The sequence below is a fragment of the Odontesthes bonariensis genome, chromosome 1, assembly GCF_027942865.1.
Source record: "Odontesthes bonariensis isolate fOdoBon6 chromosome 1, fOdoBon6.hap1, whole genome shotgun sequence".
In the NCBI taxonomy this organism is placed as follows: domain Eukaryota; kingdom Metazoa; phylum Chordata; class Actinopteri; order Atheriniformes; family Atherinopsidae; genus Odontesthes; species Odontesthes bonariensis.
Genome location: NC_134506.1, coordinates 33998937 through 34016801, shown reverse-complemented (window position 1 = coordinate 34016801; position 17865 = coordinate 33998937). Strand labels below are relative to the sequence as shown.

Genomic DNA, 17865 nt, shown 5'->3' with positions numbered 1-17865 from the left:
AAACAGTAAACCTAACTAGCCCAAGGCCAACTACTCTAGCTCTCACACTTTCACTCTGTTCAGCTAAGGTGGGGCAGAGACAACATATCTGTGCTAGCAGCATATCTTTAAAAAAATAAATAAAAAATGGAACGGGCAAAAAAAACAAAAACACTGAAATAAATTTAGAATAAAACACCTGAGGGAACATTTCACAACCACTCAGGCTGACTCAACAGCTCAGGTCAAAAAGCTACATTTGACAGGATGCAGTTATCTGCACAGCACCGACTTGATGCATGATGGCCATCGAACTATGCATGCCGATTTGAAATTCTAGATAACTTTCTTCAACACTGCGGAAGATCACAGATGTCACATGGCATTAAAAACAAGGTAGCAGCAGTCAGGCCAGGTCAGGTCCTGCAGTTCCTCTCCTCTGGCTGCACAAATGGGGAACCACCTCTGTGACAAGACAGCCTTGTTCTGACTGGCCTGAAGCCTCACCGACATGCAGTGACATACGTGTTATGCGTTTCTTTTCTCAGAACTCACATCTGCCATCTCTTACGATCGTCATTCCAAAGGGGATTTAATTTATTTTACATCTTGTGGCAGCTCATTTTGTATGCATGTGGGCACCAAACAACAAGAATTCCATTTCCAGCAGGAAACCTGTCAGCTGCATTTTAGTTCAATTGGACACTGATCAACACATTACCCATTCTGCTGCTTAAGCCTTTAGGTATCTGTAGCAGAGATACACAAACAGATAGAACGCAAAGAGGAGGGGGGAGATAGCCATATGATCAGAACCAGTGGTTGCAAACTAGAAAAAAAAATAAAAAAACAGAAAAGAGCAGTGTCTCTTTAAAAATACATTGCCACATATTTCTAGTGGGTTATAAGAATCATGCTGCACTTTGTAGAATGTAGAATTGTTAAAAACTTTATATTTGCATCTATAGCAATTTTTAAAGTGTTATCTTTATTTTAAAAACGGTGTGCTGTGAGAAAATGTAAGTATTGGATTAAGACTGTATCTGAATAATCTTAAAGGACTCAGTATTTGGGACAAAAAAATAAAAAATAAATTAATTGAAAATCGATGAATTAATTAAAATCGAAAATTATACATTTCTCTTCAATTTTTCCAAGTGCCATGGAGTCAAAAATAAAAATACTTGCGTTTCCCTGCTGTTTTATATGTATCTGAGGGTAATGCACCGATGCCTCATCTATAAAAATGGCTTGTTTTCATTCTGACTGGAAGATTCATGACTACTTCAAAAAAATAGCTCAGACAGCAGTAAATCAAACTGAAGCATTTTGTATAAAAGTGCATTGTTCCTGAATTGTATTGTACCCCATGTATCTAAATATGAATCATATCTTAATCCGTATCTAGATATACATACTAAGATCCTCAGCTAGGCTGCTTTCTTTTAATTGGCTTTGTAGATATGAAGTGGACTAATTTAGAAAGTAATTAATTGGATTTGATTGGATTGTATCTTTGAAGTGCCTTGAGATGACATTTGTTGTAATTTGATACTATATAAATAAAACTGAATTGAATTTCATCTCCTTATAAAAAAAGATACATGGTCGTAGTATTAAAATGTGTTCTATGGCTTCAGGTGTGAACAACAAAAGTAACAACCGGCTAACTGCAATAAGTCAACAATCCAGATTTGTTTTGGAGTGAACGACGCGCCACTTAATCTATGTAACAATGTTAGAGAGAGTGTTCGAGGTTTGCATTTCCTTCCTGGCAACAACAGGCCGTAAGCAGAGGTTGTCCCAAAAGAAGCAGACATGGAATCGATATCAATGAAGCTTACTGGCTTCCTGGGGTAGCTCTGTTAGCCGTCAGTCTCTTGTTGCAGAGTTCACTGTATTACAGTTTGCACCCAAACAAACACATGTGATTGAAGCGTCTCTCCGCATGCAGTGGAGTCGTGCCAGCCCACTTCAATGTCCCTCCTTGAGCAGGCGCTGCTTAGGGCTAATGTTAGCTCTGCTTTCCTACTCACTGTGTATGTCAGCTGCTTAGCTTCAACAGGAAGGGGGTTTAGGTTTCCTGTAGCAAGCTCCCTGTCGCCAGCAACAAAAACGTCTGGCAAAGAATGCCACTGAATACGGGTATAAAGTTAATCCTTGTACCAAGAGTGATTTACCTGTCTGTTCAAACACACGGGAAACAACTGCAGCTGCCAACACACGTTTCAGACTAGTGACTCCTCAGAAACTACTGGAGATATCAGCCTGTGAAAAGCTTTTTATTTCCATCAACTTCCCAACAAGGATTTCACAATAGATTTGTCTCAATGAGCCAGCCAAAAAATAGTTTTTCTTGGTTTCAGCAGCAATTTTTGGATACTCAGCTACACTTTTGTAACTGTCACAACTAGGTGGCATAATAACAGGAAATGAGGCAGCTGTTACACGTGCTGACAGCTCCTTATCCAAATGCCACGGCGAGGCAAACACAAGCCTTCTGATGCTGTAGCCACAGGCCCAACATTAGCCCTCTCATGAAGTCTATTTCGGCCTTCATGGCCAAAACAGCTGCCCTGCAGTCCACACTGCACACTGTTTTTAGACGCTCCAAAAGGTTCGGTTCAAAGTAAAAAAAAAAAAAAAAAAAAAAAGTTCTCCTCTACATCTGTTGCCAATGAAGCAATGGAATGCATTTCCCCAGAAGCCTCTTAATGTGGGTTCAAATGAGCGCAAAAAAGCATAGCAGAAAAAAAATAAAATATGTTGTGAAACATCTCCACAAAGTGTTGTGTACCGAGCATGAATAAAAATGTACTAACTGGGTTTGGAAGGCAGAGTTCAACAACATACATTTGGCAGAAGCTTCACTGAAAGCATTCCACGGAGCAAATAAGTCACAGCGAAGTCTGAGAAACAGCAGACAGGTCGAGAAGGTCAGTCCAAATGACAGGACAAGTGCAGCAAGCAACTGTGTGACAGGAGCTGAGCCAGGCTCCTCTTGGCCACAGCACACAAGGAGAGTATTGTGGCAACCCCGGTCTCCTCATACCAATGCACAGAAAAAAGAAAAAAAAAAAAAAACACTTGCACAAGCAGCTGCATGACTTTGTTAGGGGAAGGAGGGGCCAAAGACTACTATTTGATATTAAATCCAAGAAAAGATTTCCAATCATCAATGTTGTGTTTCTCTTGGAAACATTTCAAACAGCTGCAGGTTTTGGTGGTTTCTGTCAATGTTTTTTTTTTTTCCCCAAAACTAATCCTGTTTTGGTCCAATTTCTGTTCAGACAGTCTGGATCCAAAAATACATTGTTGTCCTTTATCACAAAAAAAAAAAAAAAAAAAAGTGAGGTAAATCACAGCCAGACGTGATGGACATTCTATTATTGGTAGACAACTTCCTAAATAAGAAGTGAAACTGCTCCAATTGCGTCAGCTAAACCAGATAAGAAGCTGATATCGTATTAGAATAGAATAAAGGGCCGTGTATACTCTCGCAGCAGTGTGTCGCAGTGAGCTTGTCGCAGACACGACACAGTTATTTTTGATTTATGCCTACTTTTGAAGCGCTATCTGCGCTATGTTAATCCCACGCCACAACGCAAGAGGGACAATCACGAACAAGCTAGGATTGTGGGTGTTACGGTTACGGAGGTCATTCAACAACAATGGCGACTGGACAAATGCGCACTTTGATTGAGATGCAGCTGATCGATCTAGAAATAGAAGAAATATTGCTACTACTGGAGCTGGCAGAGAGGGAAAGAATCGTCACGGTTAGCACGGTTAGCGTCACCATTAGCCGGTTAGCAAACCGGAAATACGCATAGTGTAGAGCGGATGTAGAGTTGACCAATCAGAGGCCTCCTTTCTCTCCTCCCTGCGGCGATGTCTGCGGTGAGTTAAGGGCAGATTATAGTTCTGCGTCTATCGTCTTGACGTGTTGCTTTGCTCTGGTCGCGAACCACTTTTCATGTTATGGTTCTGCAACCTCGGTCTGGAATTTCTAGGGACGCACAGCAGTGCAACCCGCGAGAATTTCGGTGGGCGGTGACGAGAACTTCTGCGGCGCCGGCGGAAGTGTTTATTTTTCAAAAAAAAAAAAAAAAGTGTATGCAAGATATGGATTTGGAGTTGCTCGACATCGAAGAAGAACAGCTTCTTTTATTGGAGTTGGCGAAAATGCAAAGGAGGAAGCCACACAGACAACCGGAAAGGCACACCGAGGACCAATCACAGCCGCTTTTGTCTGCGCACTTCCGTTGGTGATCTGCGTGCATCTGTCGCGTAGTCAGGATTTTTTTGAGGCGCACGAGAACGCGCGCAGAGCCTCTGCGTGGGGGAGTGGTCAAGATTTTGACACTCGCAGAGGCTCTGCATCCGAGCGTCAGAGGCTTTGCGTCTGAAGCATAAATCAGCCTTTACAATTTTGGGGAGGTGCACCAGAGTGTCTGCGTAAGGGGCGGGGGCATGTCTGCGTTAACTGCGACACACGCGCAGACGACCTGGTTTCCGACCATAAATCAGCCTTAAACCTTTATTGATCTCCACGAGGGAAATTTCAGGCGTTACAGCAGAAACTCATTGAAACAATAGATAAGTAAAACATTTAAAAACCACAATAAATACACACACTATAAGATAAACAAAAACAAGTGCAAATGATGCTGCCCCACCGGTTTGAGTCACATTTGCAACATATCATGATGTTAAGGTCCAACACCCCAAAATAAAATAAAAAAGAAAGGTTTAAAAAGTAATCATTTACGTATTACGTAAAGTACAACCAGAAGAGTTGATGAGACGACTGACATGGGCAAACGAATGCCAACTGATAAAGCCCCATCTGATTTGAACTAAACTGAGCATTTGCCCAAAGCACAAATGACTTTCAGTATTCAGCAGTAAGCAAACAGAATAAGCTCAGATATCCTCTCCAAACAGCCATGTACAATAGTGTGTGTTTAGTGAGTCCAACCAGTGGGTTTCAACAAGTGAGAGCTGTGATGAAAGGCTCCGACGTCAGTTCCATTCATGAAAGGCTGGTGAAAACCTGTGGGGATGAAAATGCTTCCCTCAGCCTATATCCAGCAGGTTCTGATGCATTCCAACCACCAGGGCGCTGTATTTTCAGCCAGAACAATAGCAAGAATATATTTCTAATCTTTAGGCACAATGACACAACATATGCAAATGCCATAGAAGTCGAGAATCAATGCTTTAATGCACAAAAAGCAAAATCATTTCTGGATAAATGAGGAATAAAGCAACTTATCTTCAAGTAATTATGGGTAACAAAAGGCAACAACCTTCCCCTGGAGGAGAGAAAGTTTCCCTCCATCAACAATGGCTTGATTAGAGTAAAATCCATGCTTTTGAATGCTTAAAATTTAAAAACCCTGGTTAGAGTCACTTGTAAAATGCCTTTAAACAAAAGATTAAATCTTCAACCTCTGGCATGCTCATGAAAAAACATAAGCAAACTACTTTTGATAAAGATAAGCAACACATTACACATGAGTTTCACGGTAGCACTGATACAGTATTTGGTCTTCTCTGGTGCGTGAGGAGTCGTGCATCTCACTGGGAACGTTTGACTGAGGGGCAAATAGCTGACCACAAACTAAGACTAGGCTGGTTTCCCAAGAGACAACAGTGAGATTTCCCATGTTGCGAGCCCTCCCCCCACCATTCTTATCTGTTAGCTGCTTTAAAATATGGACGGAAAGACCAAACCATGAGCAAATTATTACAGAATATTCTTTATGATCTTACTTTCGACAGTCATTTAGTCTTCTTTCAGTTAGTTTTTTTTAAGTTACGGTCTTAATAGCCTATACCTATTGTGTGGAATCCCCATGAGTATGATTTAATTTAAAATACAGTGTATTCTCAGTCGTTAGACTGCAACAAAAGCTTCACAGTTTCAGAACATTTTCAACAACAAAGCATCACTAATACAAGACTTGTGTCTTCAAAGCATCAAAAGATTACAATATAGTCGTAATTTTTTTTTTTAGGTTATAGTTAACAGACAGCTTTATGTTAGAGTCCCCTCATGCGAGTTTTTTTATGCAAAAATGGGTCGAAAGAAGGAAAAAAAAGAAATAAGGAAAAAAAAAAGGAGAGAAATGACTTGGTCTAACTCATAGGATGCAGATACTCAAATAAGCCCGCACACTGGCTGCAGGATTCTCTTGCTGCATAGCCTTTATAACTTTAGTAAAAAAATGAGACAACATCCACAAACATCTGACTTTTGAGTTTAACGAGAAAGTGTTTAAACAACTTTCATTTACATGTCAAATGACTGCAGCAGTCGCAAAATTTTATTGGCTCCGATGGAGCACCGATTGGCTGCCTTGATGGAGACGCCGCACCCGGGTACAAATGATTTTTCATTGAGGGCACTGCATTCGAAGCAGAAAGAGTGAGCACAGCTCCCCCTTTTTAAACTTAACAGACATTAGGCTGCAAAACTGACAGGAAAAACCAAGCTTGATCGATTGATTTTCAAGACAGCTGGTAGCTCAGTTTCATAAGCACGTTTGTTCAGCTACAACGTCTGTGTCACGTAAATTTCGTCATTCTCGCCATTATGCAAGGGTTCACCAGTTCCCTCTGCAGTCGACCTCGTGCAGCCCAAATGTTTTTAACCGTGAGGACCGAGTGAGCCGACTGTGCAGGCGCCTTGATCAACCTCTTTTCAGAAAAATAACATACCAGACAAATAAGATGGGAGCAGAACAAAATGGATGCTTGTTTTGGGGGAAAAAAAAAAGTTTGCAGGACAACCGACACCATCCGCATCTCCACAATGGACTGTATACAGATAATATGTCCATGCATGGAAAGTGTGGGTGCAGCTGATCCAAAAGGCAGGATGTAGAGGACCATGTGCACTTCTACAAAGTCCCAAACGGTTAGCACACACAGACAAGGAAATCATACATTCCCTTTTAGTTCTGCTGTGCAGGGCTAACATTTGCGGTCGCATCCAAAGTAATAAGCTACCCTGTCACAGAAAGTTGTGTTTAGCAAAAACTGTTGTCCACCACAGCCTGCAGGATACAGTGCGATGCCTTACTCTCGTGCTGTCGTAGCTTGCAGAACTGTCCCCTGCGAGGTAATAGTAGTTAGAGGACGTTACTCTAGTTTCTGCATTCGTTGTAGCCTTCAGCACACTCAGGGTAAACGTGCTACTACTCCCAATGAGAAACTATTTAATTGGCTTGTTTTAGCAGGATTTGAAAAAAAAAAAAAAACATTCAAATAAACCACTTTTGGTGCAAGAATTATACACGTTACCGTTTTTAAAGTAACACAGAATATAGCTTGTTTTGAAAAGAAAATAGATTGTGGCATGAGGTGGACTGTTTCCTTCTGTGAGTTTAAAAATCAAAGACTATTTTTATATTTGCTTTCTAACAGAGACTTTTTTTTTTTTTCCGGTTTGCCCATCGATTCCATCAAAACAAGTTCCCCTCTGAGACTAATTGGCCAAGGTACAGTCCCTACATTCTGGGTTGCCCATAAGAGAGTAAAATTAAAGAGCTAGACTTCTCTAAGTATAAGCACACCAGCCATTACCAACTAAGAAAATATCTATAGGCAAATGCTTGAGTTAGCGACAGACTTGTAAAACCTGGTGTTTAGAAGATGGCTCTGTAAAAAAACTCAGTCTTGGTAGATTAAAAAAAAAAATAATTATTACTGACCACAGAGGGGAAAACACCCAAACACACACAATCCACATGACCAAACTTCAAACACTGAAAAAAAAAAGAACTTTAAGTGCAGATATTATCATTTGGAAGGAATTGCCAACTATAACATGGCCTGAATTATTTCCACCCTGCACCAGAATAGACTTAACTGTAACACTCACCTGAATAATCTAAATCCGTGCACCAACAATAACACTAGAAAGCTCCTTAGTTTAAGGAAACATCCCTGGAACTCCACCCGTGGCGAGCGCAAACAGTAATCTTGTGACTCTATGTTGACTTCCTCACACATGCATCCGGACTGAATATAAGACTGAGGAAAAGTGTCACTCCCAGTCATATCACATGCTGACAAATACTGACCGCACTAATAAGAGAGAGAAACAACTGGAGTCCGAGTACAAGTCCAACAACTATGTCAACCATTCAAGAACAGAGCTGAGTGAGATCCTGAAAAGAATGAGCTTAAGCGGAGACAGGAATTTATAGAGTAAAGCGGCATTTTCATAATGACACAGCTGGTGCTAATGTCAACACATACTGTAGGTTCCAGGTTGTTTTTTTGAGGTGCATAAGCCTGCAAAACTCAACAAAAGGAAGCCAATTCCCATACCATGAACCCTTAATCTAAATGTAAAAGTATCATATGCCCATTACCATCTAAATAGTCGCCTACTCAACATAAAACCAACAGTAACAGAGTATAATAAAGGCTTATAGTGCAATGTAAATGTGAAAGCACAGTGGTTGCTAAAGACCAGTTCTGTAGCCCTCACACAACCAATCACTGATTCCGATCAAGACAAATCTCTTTACTCCACGTGATCAGATAGTGTGGACAGCAAAATGGTTCCTTCTACTACTATTTCTATACTTGAAGGACCGGAGCAAGAAACAAAAGCCACCTAATGTTCAGACAGGCTAGGCTAGACTAGATGTTTACGGCCCTCAAGAGAACTGGGTCAATGTTATTTATTTACGCAGTTGCATACATATCCTCTGTACTGTATAAAGTCACATAACCGAGCTTACTGTGCTTGCGTGAGCTACTGCTGCTCTCTTATGAATCTCTACAATCAACAGAAATGTATAAAAGTTGTTTTTCGATATTGTAGTGCATATGCCAAATGCTGAACCAGCGCACATTTCAACACACACACTGGATGGGCTGTTTTATAGCGCTGCTCTAGACACGCTATTTAACAGAGAAAGGCTACTCTCGGGCGACCGGCTCCTAATGCAAACACAGACACAGTTAGTCAATTATTACTAAAACTTCGGTGAGGTACTACACAAACTGTTTTAGTTAGTTTTGTGATGAAAATTGTGTTATTTTAAGACGTGGTCACTATTTAGCAGGAAGGTGTAACTGAATCCCCGCAAGCGCAGTTAGCCGGTTTCATCGAAACTCTCTGGGATGACATAGCCCAAGTCATGGGAACACTATGTCGCAGCTATTAATACGGCCTTTTAACGCCCTCATTTCGGTGTCACCGGGAATGCTTCTGCAGTATCACAATGCATCAACACAGCAAATGTTAAAAAAGCGAGTGACAGCAAAATGCTACCCGGGTAAACTGGGTCCGCAGCGGTCCAGTCCAGACAATCGCACAGTGGCCACATAGTATCAGAGACTCGCTTGCTACCTTGCAAGCTAGTGCACTTTTTCAAGCCTACAAACGCTGCCACTGCAATGATAAGTATATCGTTGCGATATGCAAGTTCTGTCTACGTAGTCCGTTTGTCTAACGCTAACATACATTCGGCTTTAATATCGACTGCAGCGCCTAACTTCAAACAGAGACCGCCCAGGTCACAGATAAAGCTAAACCTTCTTAACTCGTCCTCCTGCCTTACCTGCGTTGCCACGGGCAATCGTTGCCGAGACACGGGTCAAACCTGAAGCTGTGCTCACAGCTGCAATCCGGGGGCATTGACAACAGAAATATAAGATAGCGGCAATCGCTCCTCCTTCGCTAGCCTTCGCGGAGGGGCTTCAACAGAGGACAGCATGCTAGGTTAGTGTGGAAATAAATAAGTATTGGTATCAGCAATAATGTTATGTGCTTCGGCGGCCCTCACATAAACAATTTCACTGATGGGTTGTGGAATCCTACTAGTTCAACAATAACGAAAGAAAATCAAATGAACGCGTTAGAGGAAGATGCGTCCGATAATGGACGTATTACTAATGCATTGGTACAAAGCTGGCTAGCTATACAGCTAAGCCAGCCACTGTTAGCTACTCAGCTAGCCTTCTGCGACACGGTTGTAAGGGCTGGTAAGGAGCTAAAGCTAATGTAAGCGGCCAGGTGGTACTTCCCTACCGGTCATCAACAGCTAGTGTCACACTTATCAAAAGAAAACCAAACAGCTTGGATAAAACACGAAACAATTGTAAATACACGTTGAGTTAATCAAAGCATCGCTCACCAGCTCTAGGCATCCACCCTCTTGACAGCGAATTCCCTGTCTGTGTGTCCCTGCCGTAAAGCCTACAACAATTTAAAAAAAAATAACACTTCCGGTAGAACTTTCATAATAAAAGTTAAATATTGTGTGAACAACGTTTCTTATTTAAAACACTGGCTTGGATACTAAGCAGTAGCACTGATAATCAATCCCCTTGGTTTTGAATAACATAAAATTGTGTTTTCTTTGAGTATAAATACAATTATTTAGCATTTGTGTCGTATCCTTAAAAAGGTAATAAATCTATTTGTAGTAGGTAGGTAAAAAAAGATGGTAGGAAATAATAGCTTATAATAGCTTAATAGCTTAATATGTTATGCACTTGTAACCAGAACACGTTATAAATATGATTTTGAAACCTGTAAGTTCATTCAAGCTTTTATCTCTTTAGAATAAACCGCATTGAAATAGATCCATCAGTTTATAAGTCAATCAAAATCTTCAACAACTTCAGTTTGGTTTCTCACTTTGGCTGGAAGAAAATACTCAAGCCTAAAATTGAAGTTTTATCGCCCCCTACTGTTTAAAAAATAACACTACACCTCATGTTTCATTCTTACAAAAACAGTCACTTGGGGGCGTCGATGCTCACATCAGTTTAGAAATGTGAGAAACACCTTATGTGCCTCTATTATGAAACTTTCCAAGAGACTAAAGCAATTAAACACTCCCACACTTACACAGGACCTTCTCCAGCAGTGATTGAAATGGGTTTCAAGTTTTTGCGTTTTGATTATTACAGATTAATAGAAAATCGCAACTTTCCGTTTAGTCGCTTGACCTCATCACGTTGTTGTCTCGTATTAAATATGTGGAATGCATCACTGTATGCAGCGTGTTTATTATGCTCATTTGTGTGGTCAGGATTTACATGACTATAGCTCATGCACATTGTTCTTCTTCTGTTTGACAAGTTGACAGACGTGCAACATTTTTGATCAAGACGGTTGGAAGTGGATGAAAAAAAAAACATCATCTTCGACTGGAAAATAAAAGAAAATAATTAATGTGGGTGTCAGCTTTTTGTTTCACTGTGTGGCTGGACGTGCTCGACTGCTGCTGCACTGTAACCTTGCAGGAAGGTGTGGAAGTGTGACAAGCCCTGGGTGTTGTGTGTCTCGTGTGGGAGGGGCAAGCGTGGATCTGGACTGGGTGCTCTTCAAAAGGCTTTCCCCTTGACCTGTTCGTTCGCACTCAGCCAGGATAGTTGAGCACAGCGGAGCACAGCAAACCCCTCATCTGGACAGCATGGGACTCACACAGGACCCCAACTTTCACAAGCTGCAGGACTGGTACACTGCCCACGCCCTGAACCTCAACCTGAGGCACATGTTTGAGGAAGACAAGGAGAGATTTAATAAGTTCAGGTATGCATCATAATGAAAAACTTGTACACTATCCTAGAACAGAACATGTAGTTAAGTCAATGAGCTATGTCTTGCATATAACTTTGTTGGCTCTATAATCTACTGGGAGATAAATTTGCTCCACAGTCCTCCGACTGATTCCAGCTATCACTGTGTGTGCTGGTAACTGTCGTCTTTCTGTTTCTGGGCAGCTTCACACTGAACACTGAGGATGGAGACATTCTTCTGGATTTCTCCAAGAATCTCATCACCGATGAAGTCATGAAAATGTTGGTTGACCTGGTAATTTGAATTCCATGTGAATGATCTTTGACCTTTCCAGTGATTTTTCTTTGGCTCTCCAATAATCAGCCCAGCAGCTTTTTCAGCAAGCAGCATCCATTCATCTGATGCAGCCTTTATCTTAACGGAAAATGTGCTTCTGTGAGAGACCAGATTAATCTGAATCATTACCACAGGATGGTATCTTATCACTTACACAGCTATCCACTTCCATAGAACTACTTCCACCTTTTTTCTGTTTCTTCAGGCCAAGTCCAGAGGAGTTGAAGCTGCCAGGGAGAAGATGTTCGCTGGAGAGAAGATCAACTTCACTGAGGTGCTCATTCCTGATCAAATGTCAGTTGTAGCTCGACTTAAAACGGAATCTTGAAGCCTGTGGATGCAGCAGTTGAATAGTTGTCAACGACCAGGAAAAAAGATAACCAATGGGTACAGTCCTGAAATGTAACAGTAAGTGTGTTTTACCCATTGTCTGCCGGTTCTGTGTTTTTAAAGGGCCGTGCTGTGCTCCATGTGGCTCTGAGGAACCGGTCCAACACTCCCATCATGGTGGATGGCAAGGACGTGATGCCAGACGTCAACAAGGTTCTGGAGAAGATGAAGGGCTTCTGTCATGTGAGTGCAATCAACAGTCGGGGTCAAAATCGCAACGCTTTGTTGCACTGCAGCTTCAACAGTTTTGTGATTTGTAAACCCACCCAGATAATGTTTATGGTGATCATGCATGTCTGTTCCAGAGGGTTCGCAGCGGTGAATGGAAGGGCTACACAGGAAAGGCCATCACAGATGTTGTTAATGTTGGAATCGGTGGATCAGACCTCGTAAGTACATGTCATCTATCACTGCCATGTTTTTTTTCTAAAACCATTGAAACAACAGGGTTACCTGTTCATCTCCAAATCTGTCACCTATGACCTGTTTTGAACCGTAGGGTCCCCTGATGGTGACCGAGGCCCTGAAGTCGTATTCAAAGGGTGGACCTCGTGTGTGGTTTGTGTCCAATATTGATGGAACTCACATTGCCAAAACGCTGGCCCAGCTCAATGCTGAGACAACCCTCTTCATTGTTGCATCCAAGGTAGCTGGTTTAGCCTGAGCTGACATTTGAAACAGAAACAGAGTGACTTTTTAAGGAAAGGAAGGAAAAGAGTCGTTCAGTTTTTCTTTGTTTTATGAAAACATGTCATTCGTGGAGGCTTTAGCTGAAATTTCCACTCTCTTAAAAGCAATCCAGCAACCAATTGTTGTCTCTTTCATGTTCTTATCAAGCATTCCAGGTTTGATAGAAGTGTGACAGGAATATCAACCATAAATATTACAAGCTGATGTTCATCAATTCAGGACAATTGTTGCACCACATACAGAGATGCTGATTTACTTTCACTTTTTGGTATCTAGTGCCATTTTGTAATGAAACTCTCTAGTTCCTAAACAGTGCATTTAATTTCATTATATAGTACAAAATGATTACCTACTCATTTTGTCTTCCAAATTCTTTATCTAAAGACATTCACCACCCAAGAAACTATTACCAATGCTGAGTCAGCCAAAGCCTGGTTCCTCGAACATGCCAAAGATGTGAGTATGCTGTGGACATTCAAAGCACAGTTTTTATAGCGGACTGACTGACTACTTGATTATATACTTGCTTCTGTGCATTTCAACAGAAAGCTGCTGTCGCCAAGCACTTTGTAGCTCTCTCCACAAATGGCGTAAGTTATATCAAAGTTTCAGATTAAAGCCTCTCTTTGCAGCTACACATCAGCTTTTAAACTGTCCTGATTTTCTCCATCTCCCCTTCAGCCAAAAGTTAAGGACTTCGGCATCGACACGGAGAACATGTTTGAGTTCTGGGATGTGAGTACTTGTTAAGACTTAAAACTGGCACTTTGTGCAGCAAGTCCTCTATTCATCCCCTCACTGTGATGGGGGATGTGAGCAGCGGCTATAAATACACCAGACTTTTGACCTGTGAAGTAGGTGGGACAGACACTCGGGACAGCAGCTGCTGGGTAATCAGAAGCCCCTCTCTTCAGATTCAGTTATTATTGGTGGCAACCTTTTCCCTTGCAGAGGTCACTGTAAAGGCTGAGTTGCATCAAAGGTCAACGTGCTGCTTTTAATCACATTGTTGGTATTTAAAAGGTAGCAGCAGTAATGTGGCCTTTATCCCAATGAGAAACCAGCTGCCAGTGTGCAGAGTATACTGAATTTTCTGCTCCAAACAGCAAAAGAAAAACATGAACAATAGAACTTTTGATAGAGATGAAAAACTTAATGAAGTATTTAATTTGAAATATGTTCCCCAGGTTTGCTCTAATTGTATATCTTTGAAAACGTAGTGCCACAAAAATGACGTTAGTTGTTTTTTTTTTTCAATAAAAACCAAACGTTTTGAAATGTAGCTAAATATTCATCATTAAGTTTATGTTCTTTTTCAGTGGGTTGGTGGTCGTTTCTCCTTATGGTCTGCAATTGGAATGGCTATTGCCTTGCATATTGGTATGTACTGTAATAAAAAGCACATTTTTGTACAGTGATAACAGCACAAAATGAAATGATATAAAGCCTCTGTTTTCATAAAATGAAAAAATTGTCTAATAAGGATACTTCAGTGAGGGATCCCCACAGTGGTTAGGATTTATCCTCTGGGGACCATGAATGTCTATGCAAAAGCTTGTAGCAATCTGTTCAACACCTTCATCAATATTTCAGTTGGACTGCAGTGGTAGTTTTTCAAACGCTTGCATTTATGCTGCTCTGAGAGCTAAAAACTCTACTCCTACATTATACATTGTACAAATAAACATGAAAAATCATATCAATCTGTCAACTTTTCTCTTAAATATCGTCCTTAGGCTTCGAAAACTTTGAGAAGCTTCTGTCAGGAGCTCACTGGATGGTAGGTACACCATGATGAGATTCACAGCCTCAGTCTTATACCTCTCTAATTCAGAATATCTGTCAAAACAATCTCTCCTGGAGGGAAAATGCATACTGCACATAGGTAAATTAGTTGAACTATCTGTGCTGCAGGACAAACACTTCCGTACTGCCCCCCTGGATAAGAACGCTCCTGTCCTGCTGGCTCTGCTGGGTATCTGGTACATCAACTTCTTCCATGCTGAGACCCATGCTATGCTGCCCTATGACCAGTACATGCACCGCTTCACTGCTTACTTCCAACAGGTCTGTCTCCATCGTCCAGCTCACAAAACTCTGTATTAGTTTATATCATTAAAAGTTATGAAAAGAAGCATTTTGAGTAACTCGGTTAAACAGCCATCGTAGGGTCTATGCCTAGTATACATATATAAGAGAGCATTTATAGATGTAATGGTTTTGATAATATATCAAAATGAGTGTTTGTCATGAAGGGTGACATGGAGTCAAATGGAAAGTACATCACTAACCATGGAGCTCGAGTGAACTACCACACTGGACCAATCGTGTGGGGAGAACCTGGAACCAATGGACAGCATGCTTTCTACCAGCTCATCCACCAAGGTAACACTGCCTAACAGCTGCACAGGTGCAATACAAGTACATACACATGATGATTCAATCAGAGTCGAGATTTGGTCTAGTCTGTCTGATAAGACTGATAGAAGGTTAGCCGCTAACTATGAGGAATAAGGGATGCTTGTAGAACATTTTACACTTATTGTGCCCTGACATGTTCATTACAGGAACCCGAATGGTGCCGTCAGACTTCCTGATCCCAGCTCAGTCACAGCACCCCATCAGGGACAGCCTGCACCACAAGGTATCATCTGTGATAGAGAGCCATCTGTCTCAAGCAGTACTTTAAATCGATGTAGAAGAGGAGTATGGATTATGCTGATGTTTGATGCTTCTTCTTAGTATTATTTTTCTATTGTATGGAATATCTTTTTTTGATTAGTAACTGGGGCAACGTTTGATGCCTACATTCCTCTCGTGAACTCTTTTCTTTTAATGCAAATGAGAGGACAAAAATGTTTACAGCGTAACAATGTTTGAAAAAATTATTTTTAAGTTTGTGCAAGCTTTGCTTCTTCCTTTACTCATATAAAAAACACTCCTGCCTAAAAGACAATTACTCATTTGACTAATATTAGAGTACGCAGACACCAGTGACCTCACAGTAAAACACAGCAATAGACTGTATCTGTGTTTGTGTGTGCTTGATGCGGCTGTAGATCCTTCTGGCCAACTTTCTGGCCCAGACAGAAGCCCTGATGAAGGGCAAGACCACAGAGGAGGCCAGGAAGGAGTTGGAAGCAAGTGGCCTCAGTGGGGAAGCTCTGGAGAAAATCCTGCCACACAAGGTCAGCCAAATGAAGAAAAGAATGACTTACTATCGATACTGAACCTGCTGCAGCTCTCATAGCAACGACAGTCAGCTTAAACTGCATTTTTAGCTAGATATTGATTTCACGTTAACTACACTAAACATATCACTGCTGTATAAGGAACTGCAGGCATGGTGTTGGGAGGGCTGGACAACATTGAAGGTGGCGCCCCCCCGTGGCCAAGAACCTGCATGGCAATATTCTGATTCGGCTATTTTTAATGATGGCGAAATGCAAAACCTGTATCATAAAACATTTTTTCCTTGATCATCCCAGGTATTTCAGGGAAACCGACCAACCAGCTCAATCATCTTCAAAAAACTGACACCATACACACTTGGTGCACTTATTGGTGAGACTCTTACCTTTCATCCCTTGATCTTCTGTAACTCATTAAATTTCTAACCGACACTGGGAGGTACTTCTTGCTGTTCTGTTTACACCGATGTGGTCTTTTCACGTCACCTTGAGCTGCTGTAAACCAGTCAATACACGCTTTAAAAGTGTATTTATACATATTTCATCGGACAGCAGCAACAGTAATGATACTAAACTGGAATATTCCAGCTGCGATATCCAGAAGAGATTTACTGAGAACATTGCACACTGTTGCATAGTAACAATAGCCACTTTTTGTAGCTAAGATGCCAAACTAAGTAAGCACGTCATAGTTCATTATGAGCAGCTCTATTATGCTAAGTCAACAATTCAATTTTGATAAGAACAATCAGCTACTTAGTTGTCTTTTTGGAGTTGCATTATTTTTTCTGTCCTGTTTTACAGCAATGTATGAGCACAAGATCTTTGTCCAGGGTGTAATGTGGGAGATCAACAGCTTTGACCAGTGGGGGTAAGTCAATTTCTTTTCATGTACAAAAAGTGTCTCCCCTAATAACCGGTAGCTCCAGGCAGGTTTCAGGATGTAAGTAATTGTACGCCAGGGCATTTCTAAAAATATCTAAAACAAAATGCAGAAATTTCATCAATGCATCACTGAACCCAATCTTTCTCTTTTTTTTTTTTTTTTCCACTCTTCTTTCCCGCCCCACCATTAGAGTCGAGCTGGGTAAACAGCTCGCAAAGAAGATCGAGCCTGAACTCAAGGATGCCGCAGAGGTCCATTCCCATGACTCATCCACCAACGGACTTATCAACTTCCTCAAGAAGAATTGTGCCTAAGTTTTAATACCCCACTTACTTCCACTTCACTGTACGTCATTATCCGTCTCATCAGCTCAGAATCTGCCCAGACAGGAGTCTGGCAGACGCGGCTGGTCACTCCCACGCGGCAGAGCTGAGGCGCTCTGTGTGTTTGTACTTTGATGATGAAAATCATGACTGTCTACGTTGCTGTCTTTTCTATGCATGTTTGTTCACCACTGTGAGGGGGAAAGCTTTTTGTATTAGACTGTTGTGGCATGCAGAGTGAAGCATGTTCTCTACTACTGTAACGGGAAAGATTGTTTCTGAAATAAACATCTTCACTCAGTAACACTATCAAATTGTGTTTGATATGTAAAACTAAACACATTAGTTGCTCAGTGTTCTCCTACAGTGTGCGCAGATGAGATTGACTATAATAACGTGGGCAAGAGTGGTGTTCAAAAAGCAGCACATCACTAGATGGCATCAGAGTGCCAGATTCATTTACCCAGAGTAAATCAGCCACCCAGATGACCATTTATTGGAACAAAGGGTCAA

General features: G+C 41.3%; 2 protein-coding genes across 3 annotated transcripts in view; one reads left to right on the top strand and one right to left on the bottom strand.

Moving 5' to 3' along the window:
• Positions 1 to 10226, bottom strand: part of garre1 (granule associated Rac and RHOG effector 1) — a 33300-nt gene extending 23074 nt beyond the window's left edge. Inside the window, exon 1 of one of the 2 annotated variants that reach the window (XM_075465052.1) lies at positions 10143 to 10226. The gene's annotated coding sequence lies outside the window, so the exon portion shown is untranslated. Of the gene's footprint in view, positions 1 to 9566; positions 9604 to 10142 lie in introns of those variants that run through there. The other variant, XM_075465061.1, reaches the window with a different exon arrangement.
• Positions 10227 to 11352: 1126 nt separating this feature from the next.
• Positions 11353 to 17656, top strand: gpib (glucose-6-phosphate isomerase b). The gene is made up of 18 exons (XM_075465040.1): positions 11353 to 11548; positions 11740 to 11830; positions 12078 to 12146; positions 12326 to 12445; positions 12568 to 12651; positions 12762 to 12908; positions 13337 to 13408; positions 13498 to 13542; positions 13634 to 13687; positions 14272 to 14332; positions 14689 to 14732; positions 14867 to 15019; positions 15208 to 15337; positions 15520 to 15596; positions 16012 to 16140; positions 16441 to 16516; positions 16948 to 17014; positions 17220 to 17656. The coding sequence occupies exons 1-18, from the start codon at positions 11430 to 11432 to the stop codon at positions 17341 to 17343; spliced, it is 1662 nt and encodes a 553-aa protein (XP_075321155.1). The 5' UTR covers positions 11353 to 11429; the 3' UTR covers positions 17344 to 17656.
• The last annotated feature ends 209 nt before the right edge of the window (positions 17657 to 17865 follow it).

Coding starts and splice junctions, on each gene's coding strand:
- gpib (XM_075465040.1), top strand. CDS start 11,430: ATGGGACTCACACAGGACCCCAACTTTCACAAGCTGCAGGACTGGTAC. Junction 12,446..12,567: donor AGATGAAGGGCTTCTGTCAT/GTGAGTGCAATC, acceptor TGTCTGTTCCAG/AGGGTTCGCAGCGGTGAATG. Junction 15,338..15,519: donor CTACCAGCTCATCCACCAAG/GTAACACTGCCT, acceptor TGTTCATTACAG/GAACCCGAATGGTGCCGTCA.